Genomic DNA, 19178 nt, shown 5'->3' with positions numbered 1-19178 from the left:
CATATATGTAGTACTGTAAAAGGGCACCAGCACGCAGAACGCATGGTGAAACAGTTCCAAATCTTGGATAAGATTTTAAAAAATATATAATTATGTGTCTCAGATTTAAAGTATAACCACAGCTCTGTAATTAAAACTATTAATTATTAAACAATCTAGAGATATGTGGAGGCCAACTCATTTATAGGGCCGCCTATAAGACACTGCAAGTGTTTTCTCCACTGGAAGGGCAACCTAAAGGGCACTTAATCATTTTTTCTTCTACACTGGGTTACAGTAGAGCGGTGGTTCTCAACCTGGGGTCAAGGGACTCACAGGGGTTATGAGGGGGTTCCAGGGGGTCCCCAGAAAAAAAATTATTTCATTATTATTTTATTTACCAGAGGTTAGCCCAATGAGAGAACTCTCCACTGTTAATATACAGTATAAACATTCTTATCAGGGACAGGGATCCCTGAGACTACATTGTATCAAATAAGGGTCCTTGTCCTGGTATGTGTCAAACTGGGGGTTCTTTTTAGGGCACTGCTGTTCTGCTGCTGTGCTCCTGACATGCTCAAAGCTGCGCATACATGCATTTTTATATTATTTTACTTTATCTAGGACAGTTTTTGCAATAAGTGGAGAACTTATTTGTGGTGGTTGACCCCTGGGAATGTTTCTCAAACAAATTCTGTGTGGGACTTTACACATGTGCACATCTATACAATTATTGTCTAATTCTGTAAGTATGTCATGAGACCCTGAGTCAAAATCTAGTTTTAAGAGCTGTAGTATTTTAGGTAATGTGCTCACATGCTGGATGTTCTTAATAAAGTTGTATTTAATCAAATTGCCACATCTAACACAAATGGCATTGATCCAGCAAAGAAGGACTGGCTGCTCTGGACTTTGAGGCAGACATACATACACATTGCACATTGAAGGTGGAAGATGGTGGGTCAGTAGGAGCCTAACAATGTGTTTCTCCCTTACAGGTTAATCAAGACTTTGTACAGAAAATAAACCTGCAATTTAGTTTCTTGTTGAATTGTAGGAAGGCTGCATACAGCCACACTCACAAAGAGACGTCAATATAAAGTCTGAACATTTTGCAGATGATCAACAATGTACTTGTTTAAGGACTCATTCCAGGTAATTTATCAGTTAATTTCCCTCTACCTCACGTGTGTGTGTTACCTGCCACATCAATATGACAAGTAAAACCTAATTCTGATGTGTGTGTATATATTTTATCACAGCAGACTTAGTCTGCTTAGTCAGTTATTATGTTTTCATACTGGAGGGATTATTTAAATATGAATTACACTGACCTGCACCTAGCATTAGGCTTTTAATTATTTTTTGTAGGTAACTGTTTGGCCTCTGGGTGTCGCTGTTACTCACTGAGTTGATGTGACTATTTCTTCAAGACTAGTTTGTGTCCTGGGGTCGATAAAGCCCCACATCAATATATAAATATAATACAGTATAATTAGCAAGTAGTGTGGCTTTTTAGCTTTATTATTATGATTTTTATTTGTTTTATTATTGTTGTTATTGTTATTATTATAATTATTTTTGTTATTATTATTATTATTATTATTAACCTCTTTTTAGCCTCCTTGTCCAGACTCAGATGACTCATTGTGTCTATTACAGACAATAATGAAAAATCATCATTAGAATGAATTACTGCCTGCAATCTTTCTGTTTTTTTAGATTGTCCATAAATAAATAACTTAATAAGTTTACCATAAAATCCACAAACTACTATGGTTATAGGTTCCTTTAAGATCAGAATGAATCTAAATCTTAAGTGTCTAAATAAATGAAACTCAAAACAGTCTCCTGTTTAGTTGTTTTCATCTTGGTGTCGGTGGTTCAGTAATTAGCATGTTAATTGTAATGTGATTGTGTAATTAGTAGGTGAGTTTCTGAAGGAAAATGTGGCTGTAAAAGAAAACCTCACCCGCCTTTGAGTCAGTATTCATTTGTTGAAATGAGAAACCTGAACTTTCAAATATGAACACAACTCACCCTGTTTGTTTCAAGGTTGTCAGATCCAGAGTGTATAACAGGATTTAGCAAGGGAATTACAGTTGTATTTGTTTGATGTTTGGTCAGATAGGTAGACAAGGAATTAATAAAACATAGCTACGGTTACATACTATAAAACTTGAAACACAACACTTATCTGATTAGACCGCTAACTACTCAAGGAATCTAGTTTTGTCTCATTACAAAGAGTGATCGTGTGCTAGATTCAGTTGTTAGTAAGAAAAAGAAAAAGGAATCGATGAGCGTTGGACTTTTGTTCAACTTCAAAACCCCCACACTGAGAAATGTATGTTCACATTCATGTTCATTGAGTCATTCATACATTTTTTAACAGCCAGGCTCGGCCTCTCACATCCAGAGGCCTCTCTCCTGTGTAATTCTTCACAATTGGCTAATTGAGGACGACCGGTATGTCTCGAGGCTGCTGTCTATTCTCTGGTTATGCTGTTGGGCAGAACTATCGTCCACAGACAAAGTTATGTTGTTTAGTTGTTTGTTAGTGAACTATGTGATAAATTCTGCTACTGGGCAAAACCTAGACTTAAGTCAATGTTAAACTGTCATAAGACCGAGAACAACAGGGAGTTTGTTGTAATGTGGCAGCTATGAAAAACAGCTGACTGTGAGACAATGACATCAAATCTCACGTTCAATCTGGGCCAAAAACATGTTAATATGTAAAACACATTTTAGTAATTCTTTGTTCTTCTCTGCTCATTTTTATTTGAAAAATACTGGCCAATACTTTAAATTTAGGTCAAATGTTACTATGCAGATGCAAGGCTGCATTTGATGACACTGGCAGCTTTGCAAGAAATCAGTGCAGCTTCTCCTTTGCATAAACAACGGCTGCATCTGACTCTTTAGAGATCAATGACTGAAACTTAACTGTTGAATATGTTAACAGGCTCAGTTTCTCCTCTTTTTCCGATTTTGCTGACCTAAGGCAAGTGAAACTGAGAGCCACACCTTCAAGTAGCCATTTAGTAGCCACTGGTCAAGTTTTAGACCTTCTTACTACCAAGAATATGCATAAAAATCTAAACTGCATGACAAACAAAGCACCAAACGCAGGCATTTTAACTCACTAAACTTAAAATGTTAAACCTACAGTGTGGCTCCACATTAATCGAGTCAGATCTTCCTTTAGCTTTTTCCGTAAAAATTCACCTCGCCATGTTTGCATTTAGATGGTTATGGTTTTTTATGCCTGCACTTCAGTGGAGAGCCACCATGTGCTGGACTGTCAGACAGTATGTAAACAGACAGTGATTCCTCCCTTCCTCCCTCCTTCTCTCGTGCACGGATTCCTTTCATTCCAGCAAAACTTTCAGCCTAACGTACGTGTGGAGGAGTATGTTTTAAGGCTTCATCCAGGCCTCACGCCCAGCGTTGCCGGTGCTTGGGGAACAGGTAAAACCAGAGGCACAGGAGAGCTCGTCATAGCAGCAAGGGTTTGGACGGGAACCCAGCCTCCGTGCCACCACGCAGGAAGGGATGGGCAACGCACGATGTGGCGTTTGTGAATGTCTGATATCTGATGTCACCTTTGGCCTAAATAATGTTTCATGGACAATTCTGAAGAAAGATTAATGATCAAATCTTTTTTTCTCACTGGCAAAAGGAGAATCTTAAACTTTAAACTTAAAACTTAAAATGTAACTTTTAAACTATATATTTCTAACCTGTAACTTTTTTTTGTCAATAAATGTTTCATATTAGTCTTTCACATAAGCCAAGTCTTTTTCTATCCTTATGCGCTTATTAATTGGGTTTAATTGCCCAACAATGGAGGCAGTTGCCCCTGGGTCTTGGTTTCTTTAACCAGGGCCTGCAACTCTCTTACCCCATCCCCTTCACCACCATTGATGAGATTGTCCAATCACAACAGACCCAAGTGAGGCTAGAAAGGTGGAGCTTGGCATTGAAACAGGGTGTGGTCCTGAAACTTGCAAAGTTTGTAGTAGCGCCTTGGGGTTTAAATTGAGTTGAATGATCCCAGTGCTATACTTATCACAGCTGGCTTCTCACTTTAACTCATCTCTCTCTTGCTGTCTGTCTCAGTCTTTCCCCATTTGTTACCTGTGAGACTTGCCACTGTTGTTGGATTTTTAGTAGACCTATTAGACTTTTGAAGACAGCTGGAGGCTACCACCCACAAACTAGCTTTACATGTAACTGCTTTTCACTGATCACTATCACCGGTGTTTCTGATCTGTTGGAGCCTGTGTGGATTGAGTGCTGCCTGCCCTGGCTGTGCAGCTGCTTTCCTGACAAACAGGACTGAGTGCTGAGGACTTGTGCTCAGTGGGTGAGTCATTTGTTACTAATACTACATCAAGTATTTTAGCGGTTTCAGGGATCTTAGATCATGTATCGTTTGGTTCTGTGCTGCTCCTGTTAAAGTGTTTGGTGTCTTTTGCCAAATACATGGTCCAGTTTTATAGTCCAGTAAGATTCCTCTGGATTAGAACGAACAACATGAATCTTGCTGCTTAAAACTAATTATGTTTTCTGGTTCTGTAGTTTTACTCCCCACCTGAAATTCCTGAAGAGCTCCTATCTTAGAAACTCAAAGGGTTGGCTAAACTGGCCACAAGGGCCGAGTTCTTTGCCTCACCTGTTTGACTTGATATGTTAGTCAGCAGGATAGTATTTCTTTGTATTTAGACTGACAGCAGAACTCTGATGTTTCACAATCATTTATCAAACATTAATTGATTTAACTGTTTCATACTGGAGCATTGTTTTGTTGTTTTAGTCACTAAATGAAAGAATTTCCTTTTTTTTTTTTTTTTTAGCTTACATGCTACACTTTGGATTGGGCAGTGATATGAGCTCCCAGTACAGATTTCTCTGTGTATTTTTTTCAAAGGCTGTACACATGGGCACTCAGGGGTGTTTGATGAGCCTGTGCAGCTGTCTCCTGTTTGTTCAGTCGATGGGAAAGCAGGTGGAGAGGTCGCTTTGTAGCTCACCTGCCCAGCCAACCTCTCTTTCAGCTCCGCTTCATCTCCTTCTGGTCTCTGACTCTTTTGTCTTTTCTGATTTCATTCAGGGGTTTAATAGGACGAGACGCAAGCGGTCACCATGCTGCGAGAAGCTGCATCAAACATTTTAAAATTATACAATTATCTATATTTGAGAACTGGTAAGTGTCTTTTGTCTCTGTAGATTTATGCCTTCAATAACATGTGATAATAGCATGACGAAAGACTGTTTTTAAAAAGAGAATTTTTGCTTTTGTTTGGCTTAAACTACCGCATGAATCTTCCAGAAACTGCATTTACCTTTTAACCCTCCCATATAACTGTTAATTAAAGACATGCTGAGACAATATGGAGTGTGTTTTTGTTTTCCACCAGATGCCCGCATCAGAGATTTTCCATTGATGCAGAGCCCCATAGAGATGACCTCCATCCTGTTGGCTTATGTATTCTTCTCAGTGTATGTTGGACCTCGTCTGATGGCAAACCGCAAGCCCTTCCGTCTCAACACAGCCATGATTGTCTACAACATCAGCATGGTTTTACTGAATGCCTACATAGTGTATGAGGTAAACAAAATTATATTATTTGCTGAGTAAAACCTCTCTTTCTTCAAATACCAGAGTGCTTGTGAAAAGTTAATAACAGCTGCTGATGTGTCTCTTACTCCTAGTTCGTGATGTCTGGATGGGGAACCACCTATACGTGGAGATGTGACCTTATTGATACCTCATATAGCCCGCAGGCTCTTCGGGTAAGCCAGGAAATTCAAGAGATCCGATTCACTTAATTCAGCCTGTTGTGTCATTAAAAACAACAAACCTTTAGGCTACAGATTGCTCTGGTGGAATGAAGATTATTGTCTGTAGATAGATATTTGACATTACAGCTCTTCTCTTCTCTTCTGTCCCTCAGATGGTTCAAGTGGCTTGGTGGTTTTATATTTCAAAATACACGGAGCTGCTTGACACAGTAAGGATGTTTTCATCTCTACAAACATCTATTTTTTTCCTTTTCTAGTACACTTTTTAATTGTCTGACATTTTTTGTAACATATCTTTTGTGCATGTTAACTTTAGCTTGGTCTTTGTTAATTTTATTTGAGGTATTCTTTGTGCTGAGGAAGAAACAAAGCCAGATCACATTTCTCCATGTGTTCCATCACTCCTTCATGCCCTGGACGTGGTGGTGGGGCGTCACCTTGACTCCTGGTGAGGTTTACTGAGCATGATATTGATGTAAAACTCATCATACATAACACACATGCATTATACATAAGGAAAATAGCCCTAGACTTAAAATCTCATGAAATTACACATGACTCTTGACAGTGATTATAATGAAAGTATAAGGCTTGAGCCGCTACAGACACCGGCTCAGCCTCATGGAGTCCACCATGTTGAACTGCCATGTTCAAATCAGAGTTTTGCTGTCACTGTAGTCTCTCCTACACACTTCACAGCCTGTTTACATTCCCAGGTCATCAAATACAGACACAAGCGGTGTTCAGATTGTTGCAATTTTGAAACTTCACCACTAGATGCCATTAAATCTTACACATTGGTCCTTTTTTAACAAAACAATTCTGTGTGTTTTTTCTCAAGTTGGAGGAATGGGCTCCTTCCATGCCATGGTGAATGCAGCTGTCCACGTTATCATGTACTTCTACTACGCACTCTCTGCTGCAGGACCACGCTTCCAGAAATACCTCTGGTGGAAGAAGTACATGACTGCTATCCAGCTTGTATGTCCCTTTTATTTAAAACTATTTATTGATCATGAAATGAAGGCTCATTTGACTTTTATATATATCTAGACTAGAATTACATTTTCAGTAACAATCTGTCCTTTCCTTGCCATTTTACAGACACAGTTTATCCTGGTCTCCATTCACATCAGCCAGTACTACTTCATGGAAAAGTGTGACTACCAGGTGACCCTTTGGATCCACCTCATTTGGATGTATGGTGTCTTCTTCTTCCTCCTCTTCTCCAACTTTTGGATACAGGCCTACATAAAGGGCAAGCGGCTCCCTGTCTCAGAGGACAAACCAAAACAGAACGGCTTAACCAGTGAACCTATTGCTGTGGTGGCCAATGGGAAACACCTGGAGAATGGGAACGGACACCACCACACCAATGGTAAAATCCTCCTGGGCAAAGTAAAAGAAATCTAACTTGGTGACTCTGGAAATGAGACGGAGGCTCTGTAGAGCTACCTTGAATATGTCATTCATCACTCATATCTATAAGCACATTGGAATGGCAGATTTCAATATGCTACTTCTAGACTTCATAATTTCTATATATGCTTAGTATTTCTTATGCACACTTGTTGGGATACAAATGGCATGTTGTGTTTTGCCGGTGATCTCCAAATGCCACATTGTGTTTGTTGGTTGTTGCAAAAACTATTAACTGTGATGAACACTGTATGAAGATATTTGGTGCTCATTTTCTCACTTCAACTCATGCTTGACGCACACAAGCTTCCCCTATACTACTAACTGTTTCGCTGGCATGACCCTTGTTTCTTGAAAATATCACAGTTTCCACTGAAGGCTAGCACATTTAAAGAACTGCTACAAAGTTTCACTGTAAATGTCAAATACTTAGGTTTTTTCTGTTTTTTATTTATCTTTTGAAATAAAAAAATGTTTTAGATAAAGGTCTGTGTCATTTGGAAAGCAGTTATGGTGTGTACTTTTTGTGGGAAACATACCACACCTCAGTTTTTCAATTTTAAGAATTGTGGAAAAGAAACGTTATACTGTATATTACAGTATTTATGCAATTTGCATTTTTGCATAATTAGGTAGTGACATATACACTGCTAGCATGTTCATCCATATTAACCCATACTGAGTTTTGCAACACTGTGTGGTCTATTTCCTCAGCACACAGAGCAAGAAGCTAACAGAAGTGCTTTCTGTTCAATTACGATTAATTAAAAATGATGCTGTATAAGGCTGTTTCTGAATATCACTGCAGAATGTATATAAACCTACCAGTGTTTTTACTGTTGATTACACTTGTGCACTAATAACAGTGGAAGGATGATCTAGTTTTGAAGCACTGCTAGCCTTTTCAAAATCGGATCTGATATTTGCTACAAAAAGTACATAAGAAGAGATGTTTAGGTGTTTCCAGGAGCTGTTTATATGTTACAATTAACCCACATAATGTTCAATAGATTAATCTGTTTCTGATTTAAAACAAAATAAAAACTCTATAAATGTTTTGTATTTCTTTTCCAAATAATATTTTTTACACCATGTGAGTCCAACACCTAATGAACAACTTGACTATAAATTTACTCCGGCGTGCATTACAGCTTTAGCTAAAAAGACAACAAACAACACAAATTGCATTACACATACACACGCACTGGTAAATAAGCTTTTATGGTTACCCTTTATAAAAAATTATTTCCCAACATGACCCAACAGCAAATGATTTCATTGACAAATTAAAAAAAAAAAAAAAAAAAACTGTCCGCAATTCATTAGTGATGACACAAAGGAAATTCTACCTTTGGCTTCAAATAGTTTTCATTCAGTGAATCTCGTCTGGTAGCAATCTGAATGTGCATGAATGAATGCGTATGACTTGATTCACCATCATACAAACTATAAAGAGAGACAAATGTTTTTATGACTGTGGTAAATGGAAATTCACTGTAAAGCTAGAATGCTGTTTCGTAAGGTTTTACATGCTAAGCGGGAAGTCTGTTGCCGGGTGTAGTCTAGTTTAAGTTAAAGCTAGCTAAATATTTTTCTCCCATTCACAGTCATGGATTTAAGAAAGAGGTTGACTAGCTCACCAGCAATACATTTATGGCCAAGGTCACTCATTTTGAGTTGTGGAGTCACTGTCAGTGTCACCAGTGCCTCTGTGCATGTATTGTAGGATTTATTGGCATGTAACGGTGTAGTTGAAAATTGCCAACTCATTCACTCACCTCTCCTTTCCAACCGAGATACTACAATTGGCACATGAAATGCAGCAAAAATTAGAGGAAGGGCCCTTTTTCTAAAGCCAGTATTTGGTTTGTCCGTTCTGGGCTACTATAGAAACATGCGGTTCAATATGGCGGCTTCCAAGTAAGGTGACCCGAATGAAAACATACCTGAATGAATTATTCTATTCCATTTCTGCCAGTAGATCCTCCTAAATGTTTCACACTGGACCTTTAAAGAGGTGGACCTGTTGAGCCACACAGGACTAGGCCGAAACAGGTTAGTCTGCACACCTACCCCATGAACCTGTTTGGGAGTAGGATGAGATGCTTTCTTGCTGTCAGACACCAGAGGAGGGACTGGTTGGGGAGTATTCCAAAAGAGCTTCCTGTCATTTTGAAGAATTTTGGTCAGTTTAAAATGAGTGTGTTATTAGGACAGTGACAAGAATGCACAATTTCCTCTTGCATCTGGTTACATGAAACATCACAGTATGTTCACAAGAGAGAGGGAAGTGATGTGTTTCACTGTCAGGGGGTTTCTTTTAACTGTGAAGGTGCCATTTGTTTTGTGTCCCATGTAAACCCAGCACCACAGTCTTTACACAAGTAAACAGACCTCAAGTCCAACATGTTATGGGGTTGTTGCTCTTGTTACTTGACATCTGACTAGCTGCCTGACTAAACTGGAACTTGTAGAGGTTTGAAATGCCTTATTACTTTGTCAAAACGAACAGAGGACCAGCCAAACTAGGTGAATGAGCAGGAGTGTCAGAGAGCCTCAACATCTGAGTATAGGTGTGTCCTGAATGCTTCCCAGCATGAAATTATCGTTTTCATCATTTTATCTGTGCTGCTGTGTTTCCAGTGTTGTACAATTGGTCAATATGAGGGAATGCAATCGCACCGCAAGTGATGCTGTGTGCGTGATTATTGACTAGACCTTTGCATGGTGAGCAAATAAAATAACCACTTTTATGAAACTATGTTCTGCAAAGATTATTCTTATTATAAAACAGTATAATGTAGGCTATATCATTGCTATTAAGTGTTATACATTTAATTTTATTCATTAAGGACAACTATATTATATTGTGGCATGTTTGCCTGTTTCCTTAAAATCTCCTGCAGTATCAATATACCAACCACACAGTAGCAAAAAACATTGGAACTGCTCTGACCATGCATAAATGTTTATTTCTGTGGCTTACCCATTACTAGTAAGCTCCCAGGCACTGGACATGTGGCAGTACATTAACTGGTTGTCATTTTGGGCAGATAATCAGTAACCCTGTTTCTGGTATCAAATTGAGGAAGTAGTGACACTTCTAATTGTAATTACATAAGTGTGACACTTGATTCAGTCCTTATGTTAAACTTTATAGCCTAAACCACAGGTGCAGTTGATCATGTGACTCTGATCCTGACAACAGAACCAGTTACTGATGGAGATATGGCAGAATACATGCCAATTAACTGACAGAAGCACACATGGTAAACAAACCATTTATTTATAACCCAGTCCTGTGTATACAATGCATTGATCAGATAATAAAAGACATGGTCATAAATGCACTAAAACCATCACTGCTTAAAAGCAAACACTCACTTGTACTTTAGACCTGTACAAACAAGTGAGACTAACAACCCATTACACTACCAACAGGAGTGGTTGCCAGTTAAGGCTAAGACACTGGGCGTAAATCTTTATTGTGGATTAAATAAAACATTTTCACATAATTCATTCATCATAGATCAAAAAAAACCTCAAATGTCAAGACAGATTATCGGATCGACTGATTAATGACACTGCTAGTTGATTTGACCCTTTCTTTGGCCTTCTTCTTAATGGGATCCACTTCGAAGCTCTTCCACAGACGAATAGTCTCGTCTCCAGCAACAGTCGCAATGGAAGAGAAGTCTGGGCTCAGAGTCAAACTGAGAACCCGGTCTTCGTGGCCTAAAATAAAGCATAAAGCATGAATGTGTTTAGACCAGCAGAAAGCATGAAGCACAGCAGTTTCCAGCTGACTGGGTGTTTCATTTAAAGCAGATTATGTGTGAACAAGTACAGAGCCAATCCAGTCTAAAAGTTACTTACCGTTGAGCTCTGCAACTCTGGTGAGAGAGGGGTACTTCCAGATGACGACATTGTTGTGGGCATAGCCATGTGCAGAGACCAGCTCCTTGTAGTTGGGTGCAAACACTAGAGATGAGATCTGAAAAGGAAAAGTTATGAGAAAAAAGGAGGAACCAAGTGTACTTACATCCAGACAAATATTCATGTACCCTAAAAAAAAAAAAAAAAATAAAAAAAAAAAATAAAAAAATAAGAGAACGGCACATCAATGGGCCCCAAAATAGTATTTTAAGTGTCATGGCAACATAACCATCTATAAACAAAAGGATCTTGTGCCCCGACTAAAAAGTTGGTCTTTTATGAGACAATCTGGCAATAAGATTCAAAAAAACCCTTAAAAGAGAATATCGATTTTGACCCCCTCAGTGTGCAAACTTCTGTGTAGTGAGTGAGTCCCCTCCAATTTAAACCATTTCAAAATGCAGTACATTTGACCAATAACCATTAAAACTGAAGGGTCTAGAAGTGTACAATTACCTGGGACTGAGTGTCAAGGGAACTTATGCAGGAGCCACTGTTCACATTCCAGATGCGGATGTGACGGTCACTGGTACCACCTCCAGATGCGAGAATATTTGGCTGCCAAGGGCACCAGGCCAAAGCCTAGAATAATAAACACATCCAAAGGGGAGTTTTAATGACAAGTAGTTACACCTTATAAATCCTGGCAAGTATAAAAGCTACTGACCTTGACAGCTCCTTGATGTTCACTCCAGCAGCGAACTGACTGGTTGCTGTTGCTGCCACTGCCCTCCTGAACACGGGGCCATACGCACACCAAGTTGTCATTGCCTCCACTGGCCAGGTATCGCCCGTCAGGGGACCACTTTAGCCCACACACCTCCTGTGAGTGACCAGTGATCGTGGAGATGTGATGCTCTGCAACCCTGACATCATGATGGTGGATGTGCCCTGATCTCGAGCCACTAGGAGGAGAGAAATATTACACGAGTCCAAAAACCACCACTAGAATTATAAATGTGTCTTTTAGGTCGGAGATTAGTTACCTGGAAAGAAGATGGTCATTCCAGCTCAGGCTACCAATTCGAGCAGTATGGCTTCCCATGCTGCGTAAACGCTTCTGGTTTTCAACATCCCACAACTAACGAAACAAAAATATATCATTAAAAGCAATATAGGAAGCAGTTACAGTGCCACATGTCCTTATGAACCAAAGGTGCTGTGTTCATCAGCACACTGACCTGGACTTTGCAGTCACTGGTGCCGATAGCTAGGTAGCTTCCCTCTTTGGTCCAGGACAGTGAGCAGATGTAGTCTTCCTCACGCTCCAGCTTCATGAGAAGGGTGATGTCTCCTCGACTGGCATCCCACAGGTAAACACTGTTATGAAGCGCCACAGCGAGAACATTGCGACTGCTCCAGTCAAGCAGATTCAAATCTAAAAATAAAGAATAAAAACTGAATTATGAGTTTGCTAGGTGTGCCCTTTTCCATAAAGATTAAAAAAATCTTTATACTTAGTATAAAGACTAATATAGGGCCTCAGTGGTCTGCTGTGAATGCAGATGTGATGAGTCATGCATACATTGTACAGAGTAAACTAATAACGTGAATGAATGCGATTATGAAAAACCTTCTTAAGTGCCAAACTTACAAAAATCATTTCTAAGTTCAGGAGCGTCCAAGATTCTGTCAGGAGTTGAAGAAATGTATCTTGTCTTTTTGACAGAGGCAGGAGTTGTAGCCTGACTGTAGAGGACTTTCAAGTTGTTTTGATAGCCTGTAAATTTAAAAAAAAAAAAAAAAAAGACCATGAATTTTTAAACTTTCTATATTAATGCAATATTCCTGCCGAGCAGCATGTTTGTACAGTAATATACCTTCTGGTGCATTCAGTGGCTGTCCTCCAAGGTGCAGGATCTTCGCATCTTCAATGTTGTATCCATTTAGTGACATAGACCAGGCTTTCTGGCTTTCCTTCAAAAGACACATATGTTGGCGTAAATCATTAAAGCCTTCATTTATTAAAAATAAAATAGATCCCTTGCTGGATGAATAACTTACTGATGCCCCTGCTGTATTATTTGTGTCCACAGGCTCATTCTCCTTTGTGAGCAGGAAGCTTGCCACATCCATTTGTTTGCTGTTTCTGGTGGGAATGAAGCGGTCACCCCCCATCTTAGAGGGCGTTTGTTTTTTATTTTTACCTATGACGAAAAAAAAAGAAACACCCCAGTGGTTAACATTAGCAGAGATATGGCGTTAACTTCAGAGAAGTGTCAAGGTGCGTGAATGCAACCATTACCTGGCGTTTTGCTCGGTGTTTTTGATGAGCTCAGCGACACATTGGTCGATTTGCCGGGCGACAACCCGCTCAGGGCGGATGTGTTAGATGAGCTGGCCTTTCTCTGCCACCTCGCCATGGGAGCGTTTGTGATGGGCATATCCAGCTTCAGGATGCTGTGGATGTCGTTCTCAAACCCAAACTGAGCCATTGTGTCCAGGTTTTCACACGACCTGTGTTTTAAAGGCAAATAACAAGCGTTTGTCGGATGTGCAACAGTAATTTAGAGTCACCGATTCAACGAGTTAACTTAGGTTAGGTGTGTACGCTAGGCGACCCATGCTAATAGCGTTAGCACTGACGTTCACTTACATGAGCGGATGTTGTGAGCCACTAAACTTCTATTTGTTTTATTTTTTATTTATTTATTTATTTAAAAAGGAGGACGAAAACAGATTCATTTAACGTTAGGTGAAACTAATCTGCAATACTCCGGTTAGGTACAACGAGTGCAGTTAACGTTAAGCTAACCTAAAGTAACGTGAATCAACTCGAGTTAGCATTTATCTAAAGTAACAATTAAAAGGCAGCACAAGATAGAATTACTGTTTCAAAAGCGTAATGGCCGTTGCACTTTAGCGGCTTCAAAACAACCAAAAAGGTCTCACCTGTTCAGTAAACGTGGGTTACTCTGTGGCAGCGCTGGCCTTTTCTCTCTCCTCTTTAAATTTTGAATTTCGTGACGATGACGCCACACGGTTTAAATGTCGGAAAGCGCTGCTGCGATTGGTTCGTTCAAGGAGCTGCCGTTATCGGCCCTGGCGTTGCTGCGGTAACGTTTACGAATGCATCTCTGTGATTGGTGGAGGACACTTCCTGAAAGCTCAACGCCTCAAACGAACCTCCTCCCTAAAAGACTATCGCCATCTATCGGCCAAGTGATGGTATTAGAGTTGGGATTTTACTGTGTGAAACCGTGAGAAATAAAACACAATAGAAGTCCACGTTTTCTTTTCTTTTTTTTAATGGTGACACAGTCCATTATCAAATGCCTTGTATTTGATTATTTGAACGTTGAGGAATGTATTTAAAGGCCCGATATTCACAGGAAAATAAAATGTAAGATTTAGTTACACAAGGTGCTGTAATACAAATGTGTGTCTGAGATTCCAGGTTTTGAGTTCATTTAATATTTAACTCTTTGGTAATCTTCTCCCGTGACTTTAACTGAGTAGACTACAGTCTACAGAGGCCTAAAAGAAAACATAGGGGTTGTTGTTTTATCTCCAAGGTGCCTCAAACCTAGGCACACAAAGACAAAACACATGACTATGCTTTATATTTCCAAAAAATTGAATTACATTGGGTACTGTAATACAGAGTCTCAGATTTAAGGAAGACATCTAGAAAACTTAAACTTTATTTATAACAACCTTAAAAGTTATCCAATTAAAAGAAGATTTAGAAAGGTCAAAAGTGACATTTCAACTAAAGCAGACAATAAAGCCAACATTGTGTAAATATAATACTATATTATATAGTATAAGTTTAAAGTGTATTTCAGTAGAAGACTTGTTTTATACTGGAATATATCTTTGAATGCGTATCTGCAATGTAACATAGTTGGTGGTGCTACAACAAGCATCGTATGAGACATATATGTTTAGATCCAGTCATAATTCATTTACCCTGGATTTAATTATTCAAAAAAGGCATAATGAACACCACCTGTTAATTAATTGTCAAATTATGAGTATGGAGTTATCTGATTGGATTAAGAAAATCTTCTTCTCATCTTCAGAAGAAGATAATAAGCAAATAGCTGAGCCATTCACAGATGATCAATAGTAGGAGTACTGTATATTCACCCATTGAAAATTAGATTTTGTATGTCAAGTGTTAGTGAGTGACTTTACTCAGAGCTGTAATGTTGNNAGATTAAAACTAAATGTTCTTGCCATAGTGATGCTAAAATCAGAGACATTATCAAGACTCGGATTACTTAATAATACAGACATATAAACTGACTAATCTGGTGAACCAACAACCACTTTGCAGCAAGATCCTGAAAATAAAATAAATTAAATGTTAAATCTGGCACAATTATTTTGGGAGCATCATAAAGAGACGAATGAGATGCTGTTTCTATACAGGCCAATCAGCAGCTCAAAGGGAACATTTTGTCTCTGACCAAACCTTATCAGAAAATATAACATTATTGTCTTGAAGGACTGTAATGTGCTAGGAACGTACTGTAGGATGATAATCTGAGGCTGCAGATGATACTGATCGTTTTGCTTGTGTTAAAAAATATCCAATGAGAGAATGATCATATTTTACCTTGTTATGCTTCAAATATTTAAACCTCAAAAACTGTATGGTCACTGATGAGGTGCAAATGTCCTACTCTGTTCCCCCATCAGTTATTTTATTTATATGCACAACACTAAATATGAACACTAAGCAACAGTGAAACTGTTTGTATTAAGAAATCAATTTGAGATATTCCTTTTAATTCGATATGTGAGAGGCTGACCTACTAAATCATCCGTCCAGAAATAAAAGAAAACCATAGCCCTTAATACTGCTGACACTAAGTGAATAAATAAATCTGACAGCATTAACATGCCATAAAGTATCTTTAATTGGAAATTTTCTGTACACGAACAAATAATAGGGGGGAAATCTACATCAATCACAACAATGCAGAATTTTACAAATAAATAAAAAAAATATTTAACAATGAGGAAGGTATCTCAGACCAAACAACAATACAGCACAGTTGGACACACATTGTCCATCCAGTGTTTGGCAGAGTTTGTTAAGATATTTGTGACACTGTCTGTATTAGCTTGCATTACTGTTTGTGGTTGAAATAGAACATTTTTATGCTACATTTCAATATAAATTATTTACTTAAATAGCTTCATGAAGAAATTCTGACACGTGAAAACATCTGCCCTTATAGTTATTAAATTGTGCAAAAGAAGCTTGCATATTGCTGCAGGCAATTATTTGTACACGTTGGTGTGTGTATATATGCACAATGGTTTGAAATTATATGCATTAAAAACAACCATACAATACAGGAATTAAAGTGCATAAAAGACTGTGGTTTGAAATCCAGATCACATGTTTCACATTGTCTTCCGTTGGCAACCTCCTGTTGCACATTCATAAAGCAACACACACACACACACACACACACACATAATGTGTTGAATCAGAGAGTGGAGCTTTGAATTACAGGGTACGATAACCGTTGTCTTTTATCTCTGGAGACATTTTAGTCATGTCCGGGGGGTAATGTATAACAGAGCCAAGAACACCTGGAAGGAGAAAAACAGAAGAAACAATAGGCTGACATTTGTGACCTAAAGAAAGAAAACAAGCTAACACAATGAACTGCACACTCTCATTCACTGTTCAGGATTATTGTACATCACTTCTAATAAAATTCTTATGAGTTATTTTTTTAGAAACTGTTCCAGTCATATTCAGTAATAATAAAAGTAAGTTCATACTGTATCACATGCAGTATCACAGAGTGTTTCAGGGTAGACAAAACCACATGCCCATCCGAAGGGAATGTGGTTGAGTTCATTTAATATTTAACTCTTCAACAATCTTCTCCCATGACTTTAACTGAGTTGACTACAGTCTACAGAGGCCTAAGAGAAAACATAGGGATTGTTGTCTTACCTCCAGGGTGCCTCAAACCTAGTCAGAGAAAGACAAAACACATGACTATGCTTTATATTTCCCCATGAGTATGAGACTGCATACCAAACTCATGTGACAGGACACATTTAACCCAAAGCATGCTGCATTTATGAGGGTTCAGAATCAGAATCAGAATCAGAAATTTAAATTTAATAATCCCAGGGGGAAATTATTACAAGACTCCAGGTATACAAACAGCATATATTGAGGGTTAATGAGGAATTAAATAAAGCAGATGTAAAGAAAATGATTCCCATTGTTTGCTGACAACATGCAGAATAGGATTGTATTCCACTGTTTCTTTGCTGCATCATGAAGTCTGCAAGGTTGTACATCTTGTTTTATTTTTATTCAAATGGTGAATAAAGTCTTATCTACTCACCCAGCTTTTTAGAAAGGAGGAGGCTGATCATGATAAGTCCAATAAAGAGAAGAAGTGACGAGACTGGGATCAGAAACTGAGGCAAAAGAGTCCCTTGAACTAGGAAAACATTAAAAAAAATAAGGTCAAAACTGGTCACTCGTGTCACAAGTGGAAGTTGATTGTTGCAATCACATAAACAAGCTAATGTTTCACTTTATGTAACCCTTTCACTTTACGCACCCACTGTGTCACATGACTTACAGTCAGATGCCACCAGCTGCCTACATAATTTACAGCCACCAGCAGCATTCAGGCTCTTCTCCTCTGAATAATTTTCAACCCTAGAAATAGTCCAAACTACCAGACAGGTACAGCTATGAACCCAGAAAAGATATTATCTAATGCTGTGATTAATTCTATCTATAATGTAGAATGGGTCCTGCCTTACAATAAAGTGTCTAATTATCAATCACATCACAGGCATACAAGAAAGGCCTAAAATGAAAATGCCATTAGGGAGGGAATTACTGTATATCATTCTCATTGATGTGATTAGTTATTTTGCACCATGATGTTAAAGTTATTGTCAGATAATTATACACTAATGAAAACATACCTATAAATATTATATTCCATTTCTACAAATATATCATCCTAAATGTTACACACTGGACCTTTAGAGCTTCATCATAGTTCTCAAAAGCAAAAATTAATGTTTACCTAATTGCTCCTCTGACAGCCTCAGTTCACTCATTAGTTTGATGCATCCCTCCTGAAGGTGGATCCTGTCCGTCCTGGTCCGCTGCACCTCCTGGTCCCACAACGCTTTGAGGGCCAGTGCTTGTGGTACATGGGCCGTCCACGTGTCAGTGTGGTCCAGAGTCAGATAGAGCTTCCCATCACAGAACACACGGTCGTTCCAGTGCAGCTGAGACCCCTCCAGTATGCATTCCCGGGAACGAAGGACGGTGAGATTAACTGGGGGGGAGCGGGGGATAAAGGCTGTTAATGAATAATATGTAATTTATCTCAGTCAGATTCATTAATAGCACATGATGATTTTCTTACTCATTGGTGATGTCTTGTTGAGACTAATGAGAGTTTGGGGGAGAGCATCAGCTGACATGGTTTGGACAATGTTGTCAACTTCCTGGCTTGTGCCAGTAAGAGAGACCCCGTTGAGAAGGACCTGGTCCACGACCCGCTGAGCACCCACCACTCCCCACTGCTGGACCTGCACTATGATGGTATCTAATGGGAGACAAGATACACGCATTTGGAGTAAAAATAGGGGAAACTCCATGTGTTACAGTATGCTTCCTGTTCCTGTTTTCATGTAATGTAGCAGAAGATGCAAAATAAAATAAAATAACAAAATAACAGAAAACAACCAAATACTCACTGTAAATAAAAGTAGTAACAGCTCTGTTTTTATTTTATTTCTATGTGTGTAGCATGAAGGAAACACAAAACCTCCATTTTGTTATCCAGCCTTGTGTTATATAACAGCGAATAAATGTCCTTGATTCCTTGATTGATATTCGATTGTTCATTTAAAGGAAGTACTTTCAATCAAAAGTTTACTCTGCACAATATAAATAAACATTAAAACCAAAAGTGAAAGCATTCTGGTTAATGCTTCTTTCCAGGGTGTCAAATTATTAATGTTTTCACACTGGTTGGAATTAGGTCAACCCACTTTAGATGTTTTGGTAGTTTCCA

The 19178-nt window shown here is 38.7% G+C and overlaps 3 protein-coding genes across 3 annotated transcripts in view; 1 reads left to right on the top strand and 2 right to left on the bottom strand.

Annotated features, from left to right (window-relative positions):
• The first annotated feature begins 3983 nt into the window (after positions 1-3983).
• Positions 3984-8241, top strand: elovl1a (ELOVL fatty acid elongase 1a). Its single transcript, XM_035670094.1, has 8 exons — positions 3984-4351; positions 5099-5191; positions 5406-5596; positions 5701-5781; positions 5943-5999; positions 6133-6238; positions 6632-6771; positions 6895-8241. The coding sequence occupies exons 2-8, from the start codon at positions 5131-5133 to the stop codon at positions 7201-7203; spliced, it is 945 nt and encodes a 314-aa protein (XP_035525987.1). The 5' UTR covers positions 3984-4351; positions 5099-5130; the 3' UTR covers positions 7204-8241.
• Positions 8242-10476: 2235 nt separating this feature from the next.
• Positions 10477-14102, bottom strand: cdc20 (cell division cycle 20 homolog). Its single transcript, XM_035670093.1, has 11 exons — positions 14038-14102; positions 13391-13602; positions 13150-13292; positions 12966-13062; positions 12740-12865; positions 12327-12523; positions 12132-12226; positions 11813-12050; positions 11602-11727; positions 11086-11203; positions 10477-10944 (listed from the first exon to the last, which is right to left on the bottom strand). The coding sequence occupies exons 2-11, from the start codon at positions 13578-13580 to the stop codon at positions 10769-10771; spliced, it is 1506 nt and encodes a 501-aa protein (XP_035525986.1). The 5' UTR covers positions 13581-13602; positions 14038-14102; the 3' UTR covers positions 10477-10768.
• A 1900-nt stretch (positions 14103-16002) lies between these two features.
• LOC118334246 overlaps positions 16003-19178 on the bottom strand; it is a 4096-nt gene continuing 920 nt past the window's right edge. Inside the window, exons 2-6 of the mRNA XM_035670092.1 lie at positions 18525-18707; positions 18177-18434; positions 17475-17573; positions 17072-17089; positions 16003-16698 (exon numbers count right to left, since the gene is read on the bottom strand). Coding sequence (XP_035525985.1) covers positions 16613-16698; positions 17072-17089; positions 17475-17573; positions 18177-18434; positions 18525-18707 — 644 coding nt within the window. The 3' untranslated portion in view covers positions 16003-16612. The remainder of the gene's footprint in view (positions 16699-17071; positions 17090-17474; positions 17574-18176; positions 18435-18524; positions 18708-19178) is intronic.

The sequence above is a fragment of the Morone saxatilis genome, unplaced genomic scaffold (genome assembly GCF_004916995.1).
Source record: "Morone saxatilis isolate NCDOM2014 unplaced genomic scaffold, NCSU_SB_2.0 Contig23, whole genome shotgun sequence".
NCBI classification, from domain to species: domain Eukaryota; kingdom Metazoa; phylum Chordata; class Actinopteri; family Moronidae; genus Morone; species Morone saxatilis.
The sequence above is the reverse complement of the archived record's forward strand: the minus strand, read 5'-3'. Positions and strand labels throughout refer to the sequence as shown.

Bases quoted from the DNA above. Each gene is read 5' to 3' on its own strand.
- cdc20 (XM_035670093.1), bottom strand. From the start codon at position 13,580: ATGGCTCAGTTTGGGTTTGAGAACGACATCCACAGCATCCTGAAGCTG. The intron at 12,866-12,965 runs GTATATTACTGT...TTAAATTTACAG, and splicing joins GCCACTGAATGCACCAGAAG to GCTATCAAAACAACTTGAAA. The intron at 12,524-12,739 runs GTAAGTTTGGCA...CTTTATTTTTAG, and splicing joins TGAACTTAGAAATGATTTTT to ATTTGAATCTGCTTGACTGG.
- elovl1a (XM_035670094.1), top strand. From the start codon at position 5,131: ATGCTGCGAGAAGCTGCATCAAACATTTTAAAATTATACAATTATCTA. The intron at 5,597-5,700 runs GTAAACAAAATT...TCTTACTCCTAG, and splicing joins ATGCCTACATAGTGTATGAG to TTCGTGATGTCTGGATGGGG. The intron at 6,772-6,894 runs GTATGTCCCTTT...GCCATTTTACAG, and splicing joins ACATGACTGCTATCCAGCTT to ACACAGTTTATCCTGGTCTC.